A 20,546-nucleotide genomic window follows, 5' to 3' on the forward strand; every position below is an offset into this window, starting at 1 on the left:
CAGTCTGCTCACGGAGAGTTGCTGGACCTGAGGGGACAGATTCTTGTAGCACAACGTAACTTCATTCCTGATGCTACAACCCGGAACTGTTTCTTGCTCTAGTGCTGGCTTGGGCCCTAATGGTCTGTAAAGGAATAAGGAATGGTCTGTGCCAATCACACCATATTATCCAAATCTTGATTAAAAATAACTGAATGTTAACATGTGTTTAGTTTTTACCTAGTTCGGGCTTCTCACGTGTTCAAATGTGGAAGCTGACCTGTTATAAGTCCACTGCCACATCTGTCACTAACTGGATTAACTACATACACAACTGTTATTCTCATTCATTTTAGTAACTACAGCTCACTATTTTATTTAGTTGGTATTATCCGGACCACAGTATTAGCATTTCACAGCTTGCTCTGAGGCAGAGACAAACCACCAAAGAGGCTGTGTGCAGCTGGCCACACTGGACTTCGCTCCCTCTTCTAATTTTTAAATTTACATGACTAGTACTGTTCACAAGGTTTGGGCTGGGAATAACTGATCCAATTACTTACTGAAATTCTCCATCTACTGGCTGGCCTCATTACGAGGATCTTTACAGAAGACAGTCAGGTCAGGAGGAGAATTTTGTTTACTTTAATACGTGCCACTATACACAGAATGAAGCGCAAGCGATAACATTCTGATGTGACTTCTTTTTTCCGTATGTTTGCATCGCAGCCGGAGCGCTCCCCCGGTTTCCCGAGGAAACGGACATGTCGCTGTCGCGCCCCCGCCACCAGAGGGCGCCGCTCCCCCGCCAGCGCTGACAGGATTCCCCCGGGCTCTGCTCCGACCGGATCTTCGTCTTCCTCCTGGTGAAAATCCCTCCCAAAACCGCTTAAAGATGGGATTATCTATGCTCCGCTTGAAGTATAAACATGTGAACAAGCTCCAAACTTTTCTTCTATACGGTAACAAACTAGCGCCTCTCTGATCAACTGGTCGAAATTTTCCTTTTCTTTGTCACCCAGCACTTTAGAAAATTTCAATGCGAACTTTAAATGCTGTCTCTATTAAAATGATCTAGTTATTAAATTAACTGGGATTTTTACGCATGCCAGCCGCTCGGCCAACGCGCCCCCGGCAGAGCGATGAAGCCGCGCAGGGAGGCGGGCGAGGCCGGCAGCCCCTTCCACCTCGCAACGGACAGGGACTGCCCAGCAGCAACACCCCCCGCCCCAGTGCCACCACCGCGGCGGGCTGCGGGAGCTGCCCCCCTGGGCGGCTCTGGCGTTGCCTGGGCGGCTGCCTGGGCGGCTGGCTGGCTGGCTGGCTGGCTGGCTAGCTAGCCGGCCGGCCGGCCGGCTTCCTTCCTTATCCCGGCGTCTCCAAGCGCAACACGCCGGCCCCGACACTTGCCAGCAACTCCCGTGAGGACGAGCGGGCGAGGCCGGCGGCGTCGCGGCGCTTAGTACGCAGGCGCTGTGGACTGAGTCTGCGCAGTAGTGCGCGCCACAGCGGAGCAGAGGGGGCGGCCGGGCCCGCCCCCTGGCGCCCGCCGGGCCGCGCTCGCTGCTGTCCCCGCCCGCCTCCGCCTCCAGCTCCGCCTGGGCGCTGGGAGCGGCAGACGCGGCGGGCAACTTCCCCTCAAGTCTGTCCGGCGGCGGGGTGGACTATGTGACCCGGCTGAGCGCGGCCTGAGAGGGGCGGGCGAGGCGAGGACAGGTGGCGCCAGCAGCAGCAGCAGCAGCAGCCGCCGCCGCCCCGCCGCCGTAGCCAGAGTTGCCCGGCAGCTGCCCGCCTCAGTCCCCTGCCCTCCCCCGGCCGGGGCGGGAGCCGCCGCGGCCGTCCCATGTCCCGCAAGGCCAGCGACAATGTGGAGTACACGCTGCGGAGCCTGAGCAACCTGATGGGCGAGAAGCGGCGGCAGCAGGCGGACGGTTCCGCCGGCTCGGGCGCGGCGGCGGCGGCAGCGGGCGAGCGGAGCCTCATCGCCGCCGAGTCGTGCTCCAGCCTCAACAGCGCGGCGTCGGGCGGCGAGCTGGAGCGGGCGGCGCGGCGGCAGTTCCAGCAGGACGAGACCCCCGGCTTCGTCTACGTGGTGTCGGTCTTCTCCGCCCTGGGGGGCTTCCTCTTCGGCTACGACACCGGCGTGGTGTCGGGGGCCCTGCTCCTCCTCAAGAGGGAGCTCAACCTGGACGCCCTCTGGCAGGAGCTGCTCGTCTCCAGCACGGTGGGCGCCGCCGCCCTCTCCGCCCTGGCCGGCGGCGTCCTCAACGGGCTGTGCGGCCGGCGGCCCTGCATCCTGCTGGCCAGCGGCCTCTTCACGGCGGGGGCCGGCGTGCTGGCCGCCGCCCGCGACAAGGAGACCCTGCTGGGGGGACGCGTGGTGGTGGGGCTGGGCATCGGTGAGTGCCGGCTGCTGCAGCACACCCCTTCCCTCCCGCCCCGTGTCCGCCCTGCTCCCCGGGGGGACCCCAGCTCTTGCCCCGGCGGGGAAAAGCTCCCACGGGAGGCAGGTTTAACCGAGCCTAAAACCCGCGCGTCCACCTCCCGTTTATGTAAGACAGCCCGCAAACAAAAGGCGAACATTGGCCCCCGTGGTTCTCGCAGCGGCGGGTTTGAAGCGCTCGGCTGCTGGCCAGGGCAACGCATAGCAATGCGGTCCGGAGAGGGGTCTGCCGGCCATCGCGGCGGGGCGTGGGAAGGGAGAGAGTGTGTGCTTGCCCTCTTGGTGTTACTTACAGGGGGTGTAGTCCTAGCCCGGTTTAGGGGAGAGTTGTCTGGTTTCTGCACGGGGAGAATGGTCTCGCATCCTTTCTGCAATTCGTCTTTAGGGTGGTCTGTCAGTGTCAACAGCGCACACCGTAAGCTTTGCATTTCTGGGGGTTCTGGGAAGTCAGGAGCGAGGAGGAGATCATGCCTGGCTTTCTGAACTGTAAATACCTCTCTTCTAATTCCCCACACAGCTTTCCTTTTCATTGGGCACTGAAGGAATGCTTTTGGGACCAAATGAGGTCCCAAATGAAGTGGTCTGTGGTCAAATGAGATGACACTTGCTTTGGAAGGCTTTGGGTTTCGTTAATAGCATTCTGCAGAACTGAATATGAATTGCTGCTCTTAGGCTGCCTTCCTATATGTGTTGCATAACTTGCAAGCACTAGATTCTGGTAGAACTTTATAGTTGTCCCAAAGAACTTGAAATGTTGAGAAGTGTTTCCATTAACATTTGGGACTAGTTTCTGTGCCAACTGTATCCTAAATATCCCTGGAATTTTGGTTGTTCTGCAGCTGCCATCCTGTCAGGCAGTAATTTGAATGATAATCATCATCCAAGATGGGCTGCAGGAGGTCATTCAGAGTCCTTGTATGTATAAGAAAAAAAAGTAAATCTTGCTTACTGTGATCTTCCTATCTAAAAGCCACAGGACAAATTGAGAATTAGACTTGTTTTCCTCAGCATAGCAAAGTTCTATGTCTTAGCCATTGAAAAATTTTTTGAATTCTCTGGCTTGTTATAGACAGACTTGCTGTGATGCAATTTGTGGCCTTATTAAGGAGAAAAGTTAGTGAGTCATAATAAGGGCTGTCAGAAATAAAGTTGGCTCTGTCCTTGAAAGGGCTCATGCTGGTTTTCCTGTACGGTAAGGGACATCTTCAGATTGCAGTTTTCCTGCCACAGGTTGGGTGGTTCTTTTTTATTTTTTAAATGCTACCCCACATGCTTTTTTTTTTTTTAAATCAAGACTTCAGTCTGCAGAATGTTGATAACATTTGTTACAATGTTCAGGAGACAAGAAAACTAAATTTGATTATGAGGTGGTAGAACAGGTATTTTGATGGCAATATGTGGTACATACATTTAGTGGTAGATACTAAAAAGATCAAATTTGACGTCTTTTTATGTTTGTAAAGCTTCTCGTGTTCTTTGACTGTAACTGGTTACATTGATAACTTCAGGAGGAAGAGAGAGGAAAGGGATGGATGGTTTGCTTGACTCTTGTGTATGTGTGTCTTGCAGAGAGATACATAGGCATGTTGGAATTGTCTTACAGTGGTGCAAATAAATGACATTGGTATTGTTGGAGGGATATGAGACTTGGGGCTTAATATAATTAATATATGAAACACAGAAGTAGAAACTGGGAGCTAGGGGCTATTCTTTAGTACAGCCGTAGATCTCTTGTGTGGGCTGGGGAGAGAGATCTCTCTTTTGCCTCTTTCTACACCAGGGACGGAGACAATGGTTCTGCTCGGGCTCTGGAGAGCTGAAGTAAGGACTCAGAAACGTTCTGAGGATTTTGGAGCACAAAGACACTAATTTGTATTTTAAAAATTATGGTATTTTCTCCTTTTCATCAAAGGTTGCTCTTCTTTATGTGATAGAGCTTATGGCCAGAAACAAAGCATTACCTTAAACTGTTTTCACTGAAGCATCACAAGAGACTCCAAGAATTGCAGAGTCCAATCCTAACAAGGTTTATTTTACAAAAGAAAAATAAAAAGTTGTGGTTCAAAACTGTTCTCATATAACATACTGCAACAATCTACACTAAATATCCCAGCAGAGGGAGCCTGGATATTTTCATGAAGGCATTAGAAATTGGTGGAACTTTTAACCAGTTTCTTCCCTTTCTTCTCTTGGAGCCCTCTGACTATCATTTTACTGCCCACAGTGAGCAAGAACTTCCTAGTGTTGGTGTAAGGAGGTCACTCAGTAATGTGAGACTTCAGTGACAATGCAACTGCTGAAATATAAGGGTGCAGTGGTGTAGTGTTACGAAACGCTTTCCTACCTGCAAACCAGTAAAAACTTCTTAACTGTGCAAAATTTTATACGTTTTTGAGGTTTCTTTCCTGTAGCTCTCTGCCAACTGCACATCAAGAGATCTACTCTAGAAATATGCATTCACTTGCATTTAATAAATGAATTACTGTGTCGCAGGCAGTACTGAGGTGCTGTAAAAGCAGATGCAGTGGTGGTTACCTATGGGACTTCATTCCACCCTGGCTGGTACAGCGCAGATCTGTGTTAGTTGCGTGCATGTGAGAAAATGGCCATTTTTCTCGTGACTGTGACTTATAAAGGGCTACAGTTGAACTTTCAAGGATGAAAACCACAGTATATATGCTGAAATGAGGAACATCTCTCATTGTCTGTCTTGTCTGTTTCTTACCATTTTCTGTAGAGCTGTTTTGAGATAGAAAAACTCTCCTTTTCTCCCCAGCAATTACAGGAGGAGATGTTTCTGGAAAATAAAGACCTTCTCTCAAGGACAATCCAAAGTCCTCTTTTATGCAAATGTTGAATAGATTTTTATGGTTGAAAACAGTTACTTTCCCCTTCCCTTCCCTTCCCTCACCCTAATATAAATACAAAATATAGGGAATGCAAATAAAAAAAAAAAGAAAAAAAAAGAAAACCATGTTCAGCATGGGCTCAGAATATGCTTAGATCTTTTCAGCTCTGAATTTCTAAATACATAGCTCATAAGAACTATGGCCATCATTCCCTCCCTCTGTGCCTGCCCCTTTCCAAGCAGTTCTGGTGTCCCTGACTCTTTAGGAATTTGGCTGAGCCTGGTGTCAGGAGTGCAACATTTGGGTGAATATTCACTACAGCAAATGTGGGCAAAACTCAAACATTTAGGAAATTGGATCACATGTGCTCGATAGCGGTTTGTAGGAAAAATGTCATTGGTACAAAGCATTTTGGACCTTTTGCATCTGATAATGCTAAACGCCTTAGCCTGGTGCTGAAGGCTGACCAGCAACGCTTGGTACGGGATTGAGGGTCAACATAGGTTTGCCTGGTGTTGGCTGCTGTAGTTTGCACGCTTGGCAGGAAAGCCAGGTTCTTCACTTGGCTCACCTTTGGTCTGTCCTGCCAAAGTCTGAGGACAGGCCAGAACTGAAACACCCAAGGTTGCAGCTAGGCGAGGCCATAGACGAGAGCGAAAACCTGCTGCTGTGAGAAGGGAGGTGGAGAGTGAGTAAAGTAAGCACTGGGACTAAACGTAATAGAGACTTGAAAGGATAATAACACATAGGTATGTTTGCAGAGTCACTTCTTTCTTAGAGTGTAATTGGTCCAGTGCCCTAATATTCCAGTCACTTTGTTGTCTGAACCCATTGGCCAGATGCGTTTCCACCACTCACCAGTCTGCAATGGGAGCAGTTTATCCGTCATCTGAGGATGCTGAAGGTTTTAAGCCTGCGGCTGATGTATGTGGGTGTTAGCATGGTGTTTCAGGTAGTGTGCTGTTCAGATCACTTTTTCAAGAACATTTATGTACCAGCTGTGAAAGAAAAGCTGTTTGAGCTGCACAGAGTTCAGGAAGTGACAGAATTAAGCTGGCTCGTGCAGAGTTGATCTCTATCTTAATGTACAATCATTAACTGGATGATTAGATTCTCCTGTCTTGTTCAGCATGCAGAATAGATGGTGTTCAATTAATGATGAGCTCTTAAGTGTTTTGTTTTCTTATTCAATGTGTGGCTTAGGTGTTACTTAATGGACACAATACCCAAGCCCTTGTGAACGCAGGGTTACTTTTCAGGACTGCTCTGTGTGTACGCTCTTTGTTACTAGGTCTGCAATGCAATGGAGACCTGACTGGTTAAGTGCCTGGTCTTCTCTCTGACCCCTGTCTTTGCTGGTATGTGCTATATCTTCAGAACATGAGCCTGTTGCTCAGTGTTTGCTTTCTACCCAAAATGTCTGTAGTATTTTTTTTTTTTAAAGGCTGTATTTGAATGTGACGTGTAGTGTTCCTGGTAGCATCGTTTTACTGCATATGTAGGTCATTTTCTGAGCAGAGAAAACAAGATTGTACATAGAATTAGGCAGGAGCGCAAACTGCTGGCATATGGTTCAGGGCTCCCCTGGTGGGACTGGTTTCTACTGACAGTAAGGTCCGGTAGCAAATAACAAAAATAACCAAATTTAACCAAAGGACCTGTGTCATGTAGTACCAGCTCTGTGTCATCTTTACAGTGGTTAAATAAAGGTCCACTGTATCAGCTGAACTACCATGTATGCTGTGAAAATATTGGAAAATAACTAGTATGACCTGTTGCCTATTAAAGATGAGGATATGTGTGCTGTTTTATTTTTTTTTTTTTTAGTGTACTACTGAGCTTTTTCAGGTGCTGTGTATTTTTGTCTTGGAAAAAATTACAGATACATCTCTTCCCCACCCCCTCGCAATCCCCCATGGGAAGCTCCAAAGCTTCAGTCTGGTTTTATAAATGAGTGTCTGCCAGATTTTTTAAAAGGACTTTATACCTTAGTACATTTTGGAGGGGAAAGTCACCCTCAGCCCCCAAATATGCCATGCTGCTTCTGGCAGATGCTTAGAATTTTCAATCCAGAGATTCATAGGCTGTTTTTTCCTCCAGAGACAGTGGTTTGTTAATATAAGCTTGTAGTATGGATGGAGGGGAATGGAGAGACAAATAGCCATGTTGTTGGAATCGACTCTTGTACTGCCACTGATCAGAGATGCTCGCCCAAGTTTCCAGGATCTGTAGCTGCTGACATTACTGTGTGTGCTCAGGGTTGGACCTCTGCATTTTAAGATCTTAATCTGTTCTTGTGCAAAAGCATCTGAGAGGATACATTAGCTTCTGACTCGAGCTGTGATCTTGCAGGTTACCAGGATTACATTAAGATGAAAAACTGTATATTTTGAAGTCCTCTAAGTTTGTGTGCATTGGACAGGATACACAGTGCTATGCTCAGTTCACTGTCATGTCAACAAGCACTGACTCCATTCTTGTTTTGTCTGACAGTGTAATACAAAAAGATCAGCAATTTATACATAAATATTGCTACCTTTGGTAAATATTTAGTGACGATTTCAGAATAAAATATTAAGCACAGACTTACATCTAAGAGAATTTTTGGACTTTCGATTCTTCTAGAAACTGTTTAAAGTCATAAGCATGGTGTTTTGTTTTAGTTTTTTTTACTTTTGTTTTGGGCTTTTTGCTGCTGTTTTTGTTTAACTTAAAAAATAATAATCCCATAGTTCATAAACCTTGACATTGATTTTCTGTCTTTAAAACATGGGAATCTTGTAAAATAGTTTTCCCTGTACGTGGTCAAACTGTTCTATCAGAACATAATTCCTGTTGTATTTTAAGTATTTTTGTTCATTTTGGAAAAAATCCAATGCATCCAGTTCATATGTGACATAAAATTGAAACTTTTGTGATCCTTTTACTCCTTACAAAAAGGCAACTTGAAGGAAGCTTGCAGTGTTTAAACCTAGGCAGCTTACCTATCTTGAAAAATTCATGTGGGCACCATAGGTGGGCTTATTTTCAAAATGCTTTGTTTGCTGCAGGAACAAGAGACCAGTGGCATCCACTTACCATGATGTTAAAGACAGCAAATCATTCAGCTGGAACTCTTGGATTTGAGTGACTTGTTTGGCTGAAGCTTATCCCAGTCCCATCAGCACAGGCACAAGGCAGGACATCTGAGGACAGTCCAAGAAGCAAGTCTTCTCCTGTGCACTGCTGTGTTCTCCTGTGCGCTGTCAGAATATGCACTTAATTTTTATTCTGAGCATACTAGTATGTACTTTACCAATTTTATCCTGAGAAGCAATGAAAAGAGGAAAAGCACTGAAAGTAGATGCGAAAAAGAAGGGAGGCTTTTAAATTATCTTTTTTCCTTATCTTATTATCAGTAGACTTCAAGATAATTAATTATAGCAGCTGTATGCTCTTAAGTGGATTTTTATAGACTATATTGTATTTCTAAATGCATTAATTTCTTTTAAAATGTAGTATTTGAGGAATCTTAGGGATTATTCCATGAAAAATGGTAAGCTTTTGGGTTGCAAATCCTATGGAAGTCCTGAAAATTGTAGCTGTTTGCTACTTAAGATGGCTGGACTCAAACTGGATGACTGTGGCTGTGCTGCATGCTGGTACCACGGAGGTATAATGAGCCTGATGGATAGCTTTGTTTGCAAAATTGTTTTACAGGTCTTCATTGGTTAAGAGCTGAGTTTTTGTATCTGACCTGTACAGTCAGTGTTGCTGGTGTGAAGCTTGTGAGGAGGCTGGGTCAGGTGGGACAGTCATTGGAGCTGAAAGCCTAAAACGAGTGACCGCTGAAAATCAGGGGAGCAGAGTTCTCCCTTTGGTTTCTTTTGGAACGATTATGCCTGTGAACAAATAGCAAGAGAAGCAATTATTAAATGTGTTGTAGAGATCTTGTGTGTAGAGAGCTATGGATAGCTGTGTGGCCATTTCACTGCTTTAGCTAAACCACCTTTTTCTAGGTCTTATGATGCAACTTGAATGCAAACTCTTTTAAAATGTATTTTGCTTATTATAATTGAAGAAATGAAGCTTTAAAAAACGTATTTTCCTGTTCTTTCCATTTCTGATCTTGCATTGATTTGTTGGAGGTTTAAGACATGTGGTTTTATTAAGGATTTATTCAAAGCAAGTGCCTGTTCTGAAGGTGAATTTTTCATGAGTGGTTTCTCATGTTGACTGTTTATATACCCAGTCACTGAAGCTGGGTTTCCTAGCTCAGGGAGTCTGTCCCTTCTTCCCTCGCGAGTCCTGTATGGACATGCTGCCTACGTGGATGAAAATTAACACTGTGACCTTGGGGTCCCCCCGCACGTCTGACTGGCTGTGGATCAGCCACAGCATGCTTTCAGCCATGGTTTTAGCAAACGTGGTCCCGACTTCCCCTTGGTTTGGTCTCTTATTTGGGTAAATACCAAGGGTGCTTGAAGCCTGCCTCTTCTGCAACTGGGGATAGACTTGCTTCTCATGTTCCTCCCCTTCAAGCATCGAATCTTTGTTTGAAGTCCCACGTGTGCTCTAGGGATTGCTCCTGCGTTGACTTTCCTGGGAGTTCAGCCATCTCTGTGTGGCCATTGTGTTCGTGGGCTCAGGCACCGAAGCAGTTGTGTGGATTTAAAATAAAAAAGGTGTATGTTTATTGATACATGCAACTTTTTACCTTGGGTTTGTCCTTTAGTTGTCCCTCAGGGGTCCTCTCCCCTTGAGGTGGATCTTCCAGTTGCATATATTCAGGAGCTGTCACCCCAGCTTCTCTGCTTGAGCTTTTCTTCCCCTCTCCCTAATTTTCCCAGAGTAATTCAGCAGGGGAGCAGCTCTTTGGAGGAGGTTTGCACTCCATTGCTAAGCTGAAAGGCTTCCTGACTCTCATTAGAGGTGGTGTTTTCCAGAAGCACTTGGCACTGACCTTGGGGCTTGTCCTTTACTAGTAAGCATTTTACATCAACGAGTGCATTCCACTTCTGCTCCTGAGTGATGAGGCAATTCAAGGCAAAAAGATTTTCCGGGCAGTGTGGAAAACCCTGGTGATACCTGATGCTTTTAGCACATGGACTGACAGGCTGAACGGTCATAAGGGAGAAGCGGGGTTTCTCTGGGAGGCAGTTGCTTCAGGCTTCATATCTGGAACTTTTTGGTCTCTCTTCAACACCCTGTATTGGAGAAGGTCTGAGTTTTCACAGGTCTCATGCCAGCTGGTAGCATTGAGGAGCTCTCTAATAGAATCAACAGCCAGCCAAGCACATACAGCTGCCTGCTCGGTTGCCTCTGAGGCAGTAATGAAGTGATTGTCGATGTCCAGACGATAGACACAAAAAAGGAAGATGCCAGAAATGCTAGAGGATCTGCTGTGTAACCAAAAATGTCTATCCAATATTAGATCCACCTGGCAATAGTCCATATTTTCATAGTCTAGACAAAATTAAATAGCTTTAGAAACCTATACCATGAGTGAGACCCCTAGGACAAGCATTTTCCAGTCTTTTCCCACAATAGGAGTTTCTGCAGGCTAACATTTTCTGTCTTGGACAGAAACAAGGAGTAACAGCCCTTCTGTTTCCATTCTGTTTTGGTCAGGAGCCTCATGCGCATGGTTTTCTCCACTGTTGCTTCTTTTGCAAGCTTTCAGGAAAGCAAACCCAGTAATTGTGGTTTTAATGGACCTATGGACATAATCACTTTGGGAAAGGAAGATTATTTTCCAGCACCTGGAAGTAAGCATTAGGGATGTCTTTGTGCTTAGCCACAGCTCTTCTGCTTTCCTGTCCTACTGTGGAAACCCAGAGAGATGTGTTCCAAGTTGGAAAGAACAGCAGAGCATGCCTGGTGTTACACATGTTGTGTTGACCATGCTGGTGGGGTGTGCGGTCTTGTAAATTGGGAACGTGTTCCTGTCAGTGCTGCTGTGAGAGAAACTTCTGCTGAAGTGATCACTGGCATGTGAAGGTCTTTAATTTCTGATTGCTTCTAAGAAATTCTCTCCCGTTCTTTCTCTCAAATACACATTCTGTGCCAGAACAGTATAGAAACCCTATAAAGCCTTGAACAATCTACCTACAAATCTTTCTCCTCTGAATTGCCTAGACCTTTATCTTTTATTACTTATAACATTTGCATTTCTTAAATCTCTTTCCTGGCTGGGATTTCCAGCCAAGAAGAAGAAGAAAAAAATATATTGAAAAGTAGCCCCACCAGGGCTGTGTGGAGTTCCCTGAGAAATCCTAAAGGAACAACTTTCTCTATGCTGTTCTTTTAAACAAATACAGAGAGGCTGTTTTATTTGTCTGTCTTGTGCTATTATCACTTCCCCGTCTTGCTTAGTAACTTCTGATAGTTTTCCAGGTTTATTTTTGTAGTTTTAACGCTCCTACTGTTGGTTCAACAGATAAGACCTTTGAACTTAGGCCTCCTTGAAGGCACCAACGATTTGAAATTTAAGTCCATCTTGAACTGATTGCACCCATAATGAACAGGTAGATGTAGGATTTCTGTTTTTTCCCCCCGCCCCCCCAACCTGTTGGTTGTTCCTGTCTGACTCTTCTTTTCTTCATGCCGACACAGTCATAGAAACATGAAGGTGACCTTAAGTAAGTGTCATTAAATGACTTCATGTTGTTACGGCTGATACATTACTATCAGAGCAGTGCCGTCATTCATAAGCTATCAATCACATTTATTGTAATCAAATAGAAAAAAAAATTAGGTATTGGTAGTATTTGAAAATGACAGTAGTAATTGTGATTTGTGCTCTGCCTTCTGCAGTTCAGCCAGGTCCTTCCCAGGGCGAGGGAGGAGTGGAGCTGCAGGCATTCCTCCTTTTCCCTAGGGCAGTACCAGAGCAGAGCTGCTGTGCCCAGAGGAGCAGGAAGGCAGAAGGGGCACTGGGGCCATTCTGTTCCCATGCCCTGCGGTTCAGCCTCCAAAGCCAGAACAGACCAACTGCTGGATACGGGGAGCTCCTGTTCCCACCCCTCTGTTTTTCCTCCCCCAAATTACCATTGATTCTTGTCTGAAGCATGTAATAGTATTACAATACTTGGTAGTTATCTGTGATTCTGTGGGATTTTAACCAATATTATGAAAGATTCAAATAGTGCAGCCCATTACTTTTTGACAGCTCTAATCCTGGGTGAACCAGCAGTACTTAACCTGGAGAAAATACAGTTGTGGATTTACTGTCTCTTCAGCTGCACATTCAGAAATGAACAGGCAGTCAGGATTCAGAAATTTCCTTAAGAAAGAGTTAGGTGATCCTGATGCTGAAGACAGCTACTTTCTGAGCAGTTTTCTCTCATGCTGCTGAACCGGCAGTTGTAGCATAGGCACCATTCAGCAGCAAAAATTATCAGGGAATTGTGGAAGAAAAAAATAATCTTAAAGGTGCCCAGAGAAAGTTGAATGCAAAAGCTGTGTATTGGAGCTAATAAATATGTTTGATAAATTACTTATTCCTGATCTTTTTATAAGAAAAGTGGTTGATAACTAAATATATTGATGAAAGCTGTGACAATGAGGCTGGAGCAACTTCAGAAATCTAGAAAGATAATTACAACATAGAGCCTGCATGGGGTGTTGGAGGCAGGGAGTGTTTTTGCTGCCTGTTTGAACATCTAACTGGAGTGCAGGTGGGAACAGGGAGAGTTGGGAGCCTAAATTCTGGTATAGTTGATGGAGGATGGTGTATCAGGACCCCAAAGTCAGATGTCTTGAGTCAGAGCTAGTACTCCTTTGGAATCTAATTGTCTAATGTGTGATAATAGAAGAGAAACACTGCTGCTTTTGGTATTTTTTGTGTAATTAAGGTTCAGATCAATGTGCTATATTTGTTATTCCTAGCTGTATTAGGACTTACTCTGCCTAACTGTTATTTTGAACTTAATTTTCTGTTTGTAGCTGCCCACCTAGGAAGTTTTGTTTAATCTGTGAGGTTAAGGAGATAAAATAGATGGGACTCGCCACTAAGTACTTGCTCTCTTGATTTGGTTGGTTAATTTTTTTAGGATTGGTTGGAGCAATGATGGATCCTAGGGAGAGCCTAACATCGGAGAGAGGCAGTGTGGTAATAGATGATGTAGAGCATGGAGTAAGTACTGGTTAACACCAAAGCTGTGTGTAACTTAAACATGCACTTCAGCAAATGTTTGCATAGAAGTGACCTTTTTGGTTTGTTCGCAGGTCCTTGATTATTGGACTGTTGAGGTCAGTGGTAGCTATGTCAGCACAGGAAAGGGGAATCTGCCTGAGGGGAAAAAGTAAGTCTGGTTTTATTCACTATGGAGTTCAGCAGCTAAGTCTTTTGCCTCATAGACTCCCTGCTCCTGCATTAATCGTAGGCGCTGCTGACCTCCCCAGTCCAATTCACGTTGGGACAGCTTGGTACGAATGGGAAGCCAGAGCTATGGACAACTTCAGAATCTTGAAGAATGGGGTGGAAAAGACTAAATGTTGTACATAGGCGATTTCAATCACTGTGGTAATGTTTTGAGCTGAATACTGGGGTCTGGTTTTGTCCTGTATATAGTTTTTTGGTAGGAGGAGAAATAAGGCACAGAATGTAGATCTTTTCTCTTGTAATGATTGACTGGCATGTTCCCGGAAAAAATCATTGGTGCATATAGCAGAAATCTGGGCACACATTGAGTGAAGCATTACACAAATAATGGCAACTTCTCTTTTAGTGAGGGGGAATGTACTTTACTAAATTCTTTGAAACCTTGGACGAGAAGGTACTATTAATCTTAAAATCTAACTTTGGGGCAGGGCACAATAGTTGTCTACACCTGTATGTTCTGTGTGATTACCTCTGTGCATCTTGCTGTTCTGCAGGTTTAGGGCTTCCCTCCTCTCCTGACCCCAGACTGCAGTTTTACGAGCTAGGGTAAACAAAATATTATCATGTCCAACAGTGTGTGTGCTTCTGAAAAAGCTGTAGTTTTGAGGCATAATTTTTAGGCCAAGCTCTATTGTTGTTTTGCTTTCTTTTGTGTCTGCTGATGGTGACTTTAAAGTAAGAAAAGATGCAACTTGCGTTTTGGCTTTGATTCTGCCTGTCCTTACCTATTTCTGAATCTTCCTTTCCTGGAGTCAAAAGCTGACTGTTCTATCAGTCTGCGGGGCCTCTCCCTGATTCAAAGTTAATTGCTTCGCCTGACACCCAAGTACTATCTGGGCGATTAATCATTATCCTCTTAGATGTGGAGTGCTCCCTTGCACAGAAGGAAACAGTGCGCCGAGCTTATAAATGCAGCGGTGCAGAGAAGGTTTTTCCTCATAGCTCAAGACTAGCAGGCCTATCTCCTCTGTAATACCGACTGTATCTTTAGCAAGATCTGAGCTGTCTGTTTAGAGTATTTGTTTAGTCTATTCAGAAGTTAATTCTCAGTAATTCACCCTGTAATGGTGAAACTTCTAGGGGACTGTGTGCATGTTTTCTGGTTTTCCTTACCTAGAATCTTAACCTGTTTCTGACTAGCTTAGTAGAGTCTCTGCTCATGGTCAGATGCTCCCTTGTATCTTTGATCCATGAGTATGGATTTGTGTGTGTGACTGTTTTAGATGGGTTGCTAAGACGTAAATCCCTATGGCTGTGTGCTGGTTGGATGGGGGTAAGCCTGGCCTACTTGTTAGCCTGCTGTCTCAAAATTTTGTGTTAATTCTGCTTTTCTTCCTAGAGGCTCTTTCCATGATACATGAAGTGAAGCTGTGCGTGCTAGGTGTGATGGAGACTTCTTATGGACCACTTTGTTGCAGTCAAACTATTCAGTTTTTCAATTTGTCTAGCTGCAATAGCTTCTTACCTCCAGGTTTCCCCTATGAGGGAGCTTCATTTGGACTGGGATATAGGGACACCACGCTCCTTGCACTGGTGCAAAGAAGGGGGAACTGGAATTCTGAGTGCTAAAGTAGCATTAGTCGAACTTTAGTAACTCATTTGCCACACTTGTCTTTCCTGGCCCATGCTGGTGAGAAGGAATGTCTGAGCCAGGCCTCCTAGTAGGTCATGGTGGGAAGTAGGAATCCAGACACCTGGAGAACTCTGTGCATGCAGGAAGAATCGAGCAATGAAATAAAATTATATTAGTGGATATTTTAAATAGGAGTTGTTTGTATTTTTGTGGTGAGAAAAAATGTGATTGAAGGTGGCTATGCAAGAGGATACAGTAAACCAATTGCACAGATTTTCAGGATTAGTGTTGGGAACATATTCCACAGCTGTGCTCTGGAGAGGGTACGAAGAATTGCTTTGGGGTATGGAGCCATTCTTTCTGCTTTAAATTTTTTTTTATCAAGCGGGAATATATAGTTCTTGGCTCAATTCTTTCTTCTTTGTTAAATTTTTATCAAGTAGGGATGTAAGTTTCTTGGCTTAGATAATGCGGACTTGTGTGATCTAACACCTGCACAGGTAACTAATTTTCATCTGTGCTGTGGCAATGAGCGAGCTTCAGGCCTGACTCCAACATGCTTTCATGAGTTTTAAGCCAATGTGATTCTGCTGACATTACAGCAATGTTAATTTCTTTACCTCATGATCTTGATAAACTACTAATTAGTACAGTATTTTACAGGAGATATGAATCTGTTCATCAGGTAGTTGTAGGTTCATATAAAATTAGGTCTGTAAGGTAGATATGGACGTCACACTGAGCTACAACTGAAAAATACAACTTTAGGTAGATTTGTTAGAGAAGTTTCTAAGACTTTTAAGCTGATATTTGAAGACGAAGCACATCATATTTCTTTGCAAATGCTTATATACATGTTCTGTGATACTTTGCTTACAGCAATGCTTTGTTTCTTGCTTAAAGCAAATGATTCAGTTGTTTGCACACAGGCATTTTTATGTTTTACTACAATTCCTCAGTTTTGTGCAAATATGTTCCCAATGTAGCTGAATCATCCAGAGGCAATGTATGGCTCTCTTTGGTTTGGATTTCTATTTGTCTTATGTTATCGGCACTAAAATGCATGTATCCCTAAAGCAATAATAGGTTGAGAAGTGTTTGGTCTGCTGTGTCTCCTTTTCACAGTTGCTCTGCATGTTCTTTGGTTTGGATTTTTGTTTGTCATGCATTATCAGTCACTAAAATACATACATCCCTGAAGCAATAATAGACCAAGAAGTATCTGGTCTGCTGCGTTTCATTTTCACAAGTGCTCTGTGTATTCTGTACTCTGCAAATTTGTCCTGCTAGAGGATCTGTAGCCATCGGTTTTCTAAGTCGCGGTGAATTCTGCCAATGCAAATGCCACCTTGGGTTACCTGTCCTAGCAGCTGGAAACCGTACAGTTTGCTTGTGTGCTGTAGAAGCAATAGTAGCAAGGACACTATTGTGTTCTTGTACTAGCAACAAAAAAGTATTATTTCATGCTGATACAAAGAGCTAGAGACATACAGCGTTTAACTCATCTTGCTATAACATGAAATTTTGTGTGTCATGCAATTTTATAGTCTCAAGGCTGAATTACAACAAGCCTTATGTTAAATACACGTACACAAGTGTTTTACTTTGTCACTCAGAAGGCTTGCTAACTTTAAATATTGCAATAAGAAAATGCCTGTTGAAAGTACAATGACTTGCGCATTGTGAGACCCAAATGTCTGATGCTCTGTCATGTCTCATGCTCTGCTGAGTAAACATAAGACTAGTCTGTAATTCTTGGGTTTGTCGCTTGCTGGCCACTTGATCTTAAACTGCCTGTGGTACTTTATGCCTCCATTTTTCCTTCTGTGAGGCAGGGTTGACGCTTGCATTTTCATAAAGGCGTTCTTGAATTTAATAAAAACAAATAATAATCTTTAATTCTATCAGTCATAACCTGTTCAACACTACGGTTTCTGTGAATGGACTTTGTCTGATTTTTTCAGTTTCTCAGATAATTTCCTCTACAGTCAGATCTTCTCTCTCCTCATTCCCTCCTTGCTGATTTGGTCTTTAGACAAGTAGTGCTGTTGGTGGTACTAGTCAGAGAAGTCTGGGCTCAGGCAAGACTGATGTTCAAATCTTACTGAAATGTTGATAAATTATTTGTTACAAATTACAATTAATGGCTGTTATGTAATTCCCACTTGGCTTTGTAACTGTAGGAAATGCTACTTAACTGGAAGTGCAAACCATGTGTTAATAGATACGTATATACAAATTATCACATACTTGTCATTGCACAGAAAAATAAGGTTTCCTAAAATCAACCCAACTCTGTAAAGCATATTTAAAATGTATCTCAGTGGAGTAATGTAGACAACTTCCAGAACATAATATGACATGCTTATTCTTCAATTACTCCCACAAGCCTTTTCTGTTTCTTACCAGCTGTTGGCACAAGAGTCGTTAAAGGACTTTGCCACTAAATACTTTCGGCAATTCACACCTAAGCTTGAGTTTTCTGATATGGTATATTGAAACTACTCAAAGTGTCTGTACGTCTTAGCAGTTAAAAAGTCCTTTAAACTAAGAAAGCAGAGCAATGGAAATTCAGAGTGAGCAGATGAATGTGGATGTGAACTTGACAGTATTTGAAGGGTGGATCACGCTGCATGTGAAGATAACAAGCAATAGACATTTGAGTTGCTGAAAGCACACACTGCATTGGAAGCACAGCCTGTGGGAAGTTTTTCTGGCTGTTATATTGCTGCGGTAGGTCAGGAGTATTAAGGAAGGGGATTCTGCTATTAAGGAGGTTGTCTTTGGTGGCAGGAAGAGTAGCATTCTTCTAGAATAGAGGCTTCTTCCCAACCTCATCTACATATAAACCTGTTGTCAATGTGTGTGCTTCGCAATGGATTGTAAAATTTTATTGGAAAAATATGTGGTTTTATTATTTTCTTACTGCATACAAGTATAAACAGTACTAATTGGGAAGGTAGGAGTGGGTAGTGAGTAATTCAGAGATCCAGTTACCTATGAGCTGTTTTGTGCTTCGTTGACAGTTCCTAGTGCTTTATTAGAAGCTATCACAACTGGTTTTTCCTACTCACGTTTACTCTATTAGTGCTCAGTTTAATGATTCTTCTCCAGTGAGTGATTAATTCTGCCTCCTGATGCTGCCCTCCTGCAGTAGTGTCAGCAGTCCCTGCCTTTTGTTTTGGGAAATAAGGAACAGGATGTAGACCAGAAATGTTTTTAAAATGTAAATAAAAATAATTCTTTTGAATGACAATTCAATTATATGTACCTAGGTTTTACTGTAATTGATGATTCAATTAGATTTGGTGTTATGAAAACTTAATTAAAAGATCAGGTGAATTGTGACCAAATTATAGGGCAAAACAAGATGGGAGACAGTAATTACTATATATGGTTTCTTTGGAAAGAGTGCTGTGAGGATTCAGAGCTCCCTTCCTGCTTTGGTGTTAGGATTTTCAGTTGTCCTCAAATATAAAGATTTTTTAATAAATTTTCTCTGGGAAAGTAGAGTAATACTGTAAGTGCAGAACTTCCAAAGTTTGTATTTCAGAGATATGCTGGATTTAGTAGTTTTTTCTTCATTGGTGCATAAATCTTTTCACTTAAAACTGGAACCTGACATGAGAATGTCTTGTCACTTTGAAAGGGGGGGCTACATTTTTAATGGTAAACCTTTCAGTTTTAAGGATGGAATCCGCTTCTTTGTGGGAGCAGATGTGAAGGAGTTAAATAAAATTAGCAGGAGGCTCTCCATAGTAGCTGTGCCTCAAGGTGCAAAAAAGCTGGGGCACTTAGAGGCTGGGGGGCAGCAAACTGAAACAGCAGATTGTTTCATTGTCTGGTTAGTCATCTTATGACTTAGTGATTTATTGCACCTTGTGCAGTGCAAGTCACAGGAAAAGCAGATTTTATCTTAACAAGGATATTTGCTGCATCTATGTTAATTAGCATGGGACCATCAGATATGCCATTTTAAATGCCAACTCTTAATTCTTCATAAAATTGCTTGTTTTCGCTTTTATCTTGTTGGATAGAGGCAACACAGCAGACTGCCGGATGAGAGAATCAGTGCAGTGCTCTGAGTTACAGAAGGGCATTTTAGATACTCATCTTTATTTCCTTTTAATGTTTATGTTGTCTAGAGTTACCAGGGTCTTGTATCAATTAACAAGATTTACTGAGAACACCACAATGTTTACCCAGCTTTCACTGCAGGCTGACCTGCAGCTTTTCCTGAATCCTCCCCTATTAATATGCCCAGAGAACAAAACCAGGGCAGGAAAGAGCCACTCTGTGGGTGGACCTTGGGAGCCGTGCTTCTGTGATCCATGGTTCTCACATCCGTTTGCTCTGAGCACTATTAATAAGGAGTTACTATTGTTAATGAGGAAGTCTGCAAAGTAAGAGTTGGAGTAAAGCAACCCTGTTAGCAGGATTGCATCTGCTGTTTGGAAGACAGCTATCCATTACGATGCATCTGGGGGACTGCAAGTTGTCAAAAACTGAAAGCCATGAGAGCAGCATCTCTCTGGTTTTCCTGAGACGATCTGTCCTCTACCAGTCTTGACCCTGAGGCCTTAAGAGTGCCAGCCTTGTTTTTAGGAAGCTCTTTGGCAGTCTGTTTCCCTGCTAAAATGTAGCAGTAGTTTCTTCCCACCTGCAGCATCCACCCACTCCTGGTTAGCTGAGACTTCCCTCATCTTTTTGTCCCTTAGGTGTTGGTAATGGAGTTGTTGATCTGTTCCTTCTTTCCCCATTAGTGCTTGACATCTACTGTCTTGGTTTTTTTCCCACTAATGCATCAGCCTCATTCTTCACATCTCCTTTTTGTCAGTATAAGCAACTGATGGAAGTAAATACACACCAAAATAGGTTAAAGCACCCTTGCATCCCTTGACAGCTTGAGTAGTACACTGTGAGTCCTGCAGTTGTGATTGCTGATCTAGACTATCTCAAGTCCTGTCTAGGAGTAAACCTACATGGCCTGAAGAAGTTCAGCACTACTTTGTCCCTCTACTAGGGACAACCTAGTGCAAGATCCTTGGCATAATAGTCAAAACCGTTTGTGAGACTTAACCACCTTACTGGAGAGATCCTTACCTGGGATTCCTCCATAGGATGTTCTCCTGTTACAGTTGCATTTCACTGGCACCAAGCAGCTGTTATTGAAATGGTAGCTGGGAGACTGCAGGCCATGGGGAGAAGTTGCATGAAAGCTAGGCATTTAAGCTGAGTTGCTTCTCATAAAGCAAAGAACTGTGCAGCACTTCGACTATAGACTAAAGATGTTGACTTAAACCTCTCTGCACTGGGAACGCCCTTACTCTCCCTAGC

General features: G+C 43.7%; 1 protein-coding gene across 1 annotated transcript in view; it reads left to right on the forward strand.

Moving 5' to 3' along the window:
• Nucleotides 1–1,487: 1,487 nt before the first annotated feature.
• Nucleotides 1,488–20,546, forward strand: part of SLC2A13 (solute carrier family 2 member 13) — a 173,015-nt gene continuing 153,956 nt past the window's right edge. Inside the window, exon 1 of the mRNA XM_054843980.1 lies at nt 1,488–2,378. Coding sequence (XP_054699955.1) covers nt 1,823–2,378 — 556 coding nt within the window. The 5' untranslated portion in view covers nt 1,488–1,822. The remainder of the gene's footprint in view (nt 2,379–20,546) is intronic.

The sequence above is a fragment of the Grus americana genome, chromosome 1 (genome assembly GCF_028858705.1).
Source record: "Grus americana isolate bGruAme1 chromosome 1, bGruAme1.mat, whole genome shotgun sequence".
NCBI classification, from domain to species: domain Eukaryota; kingdom Metazoa; phylum Chordata; class Aves; order Gruiformes; family Gruidae; genus Grus; species Grus americana.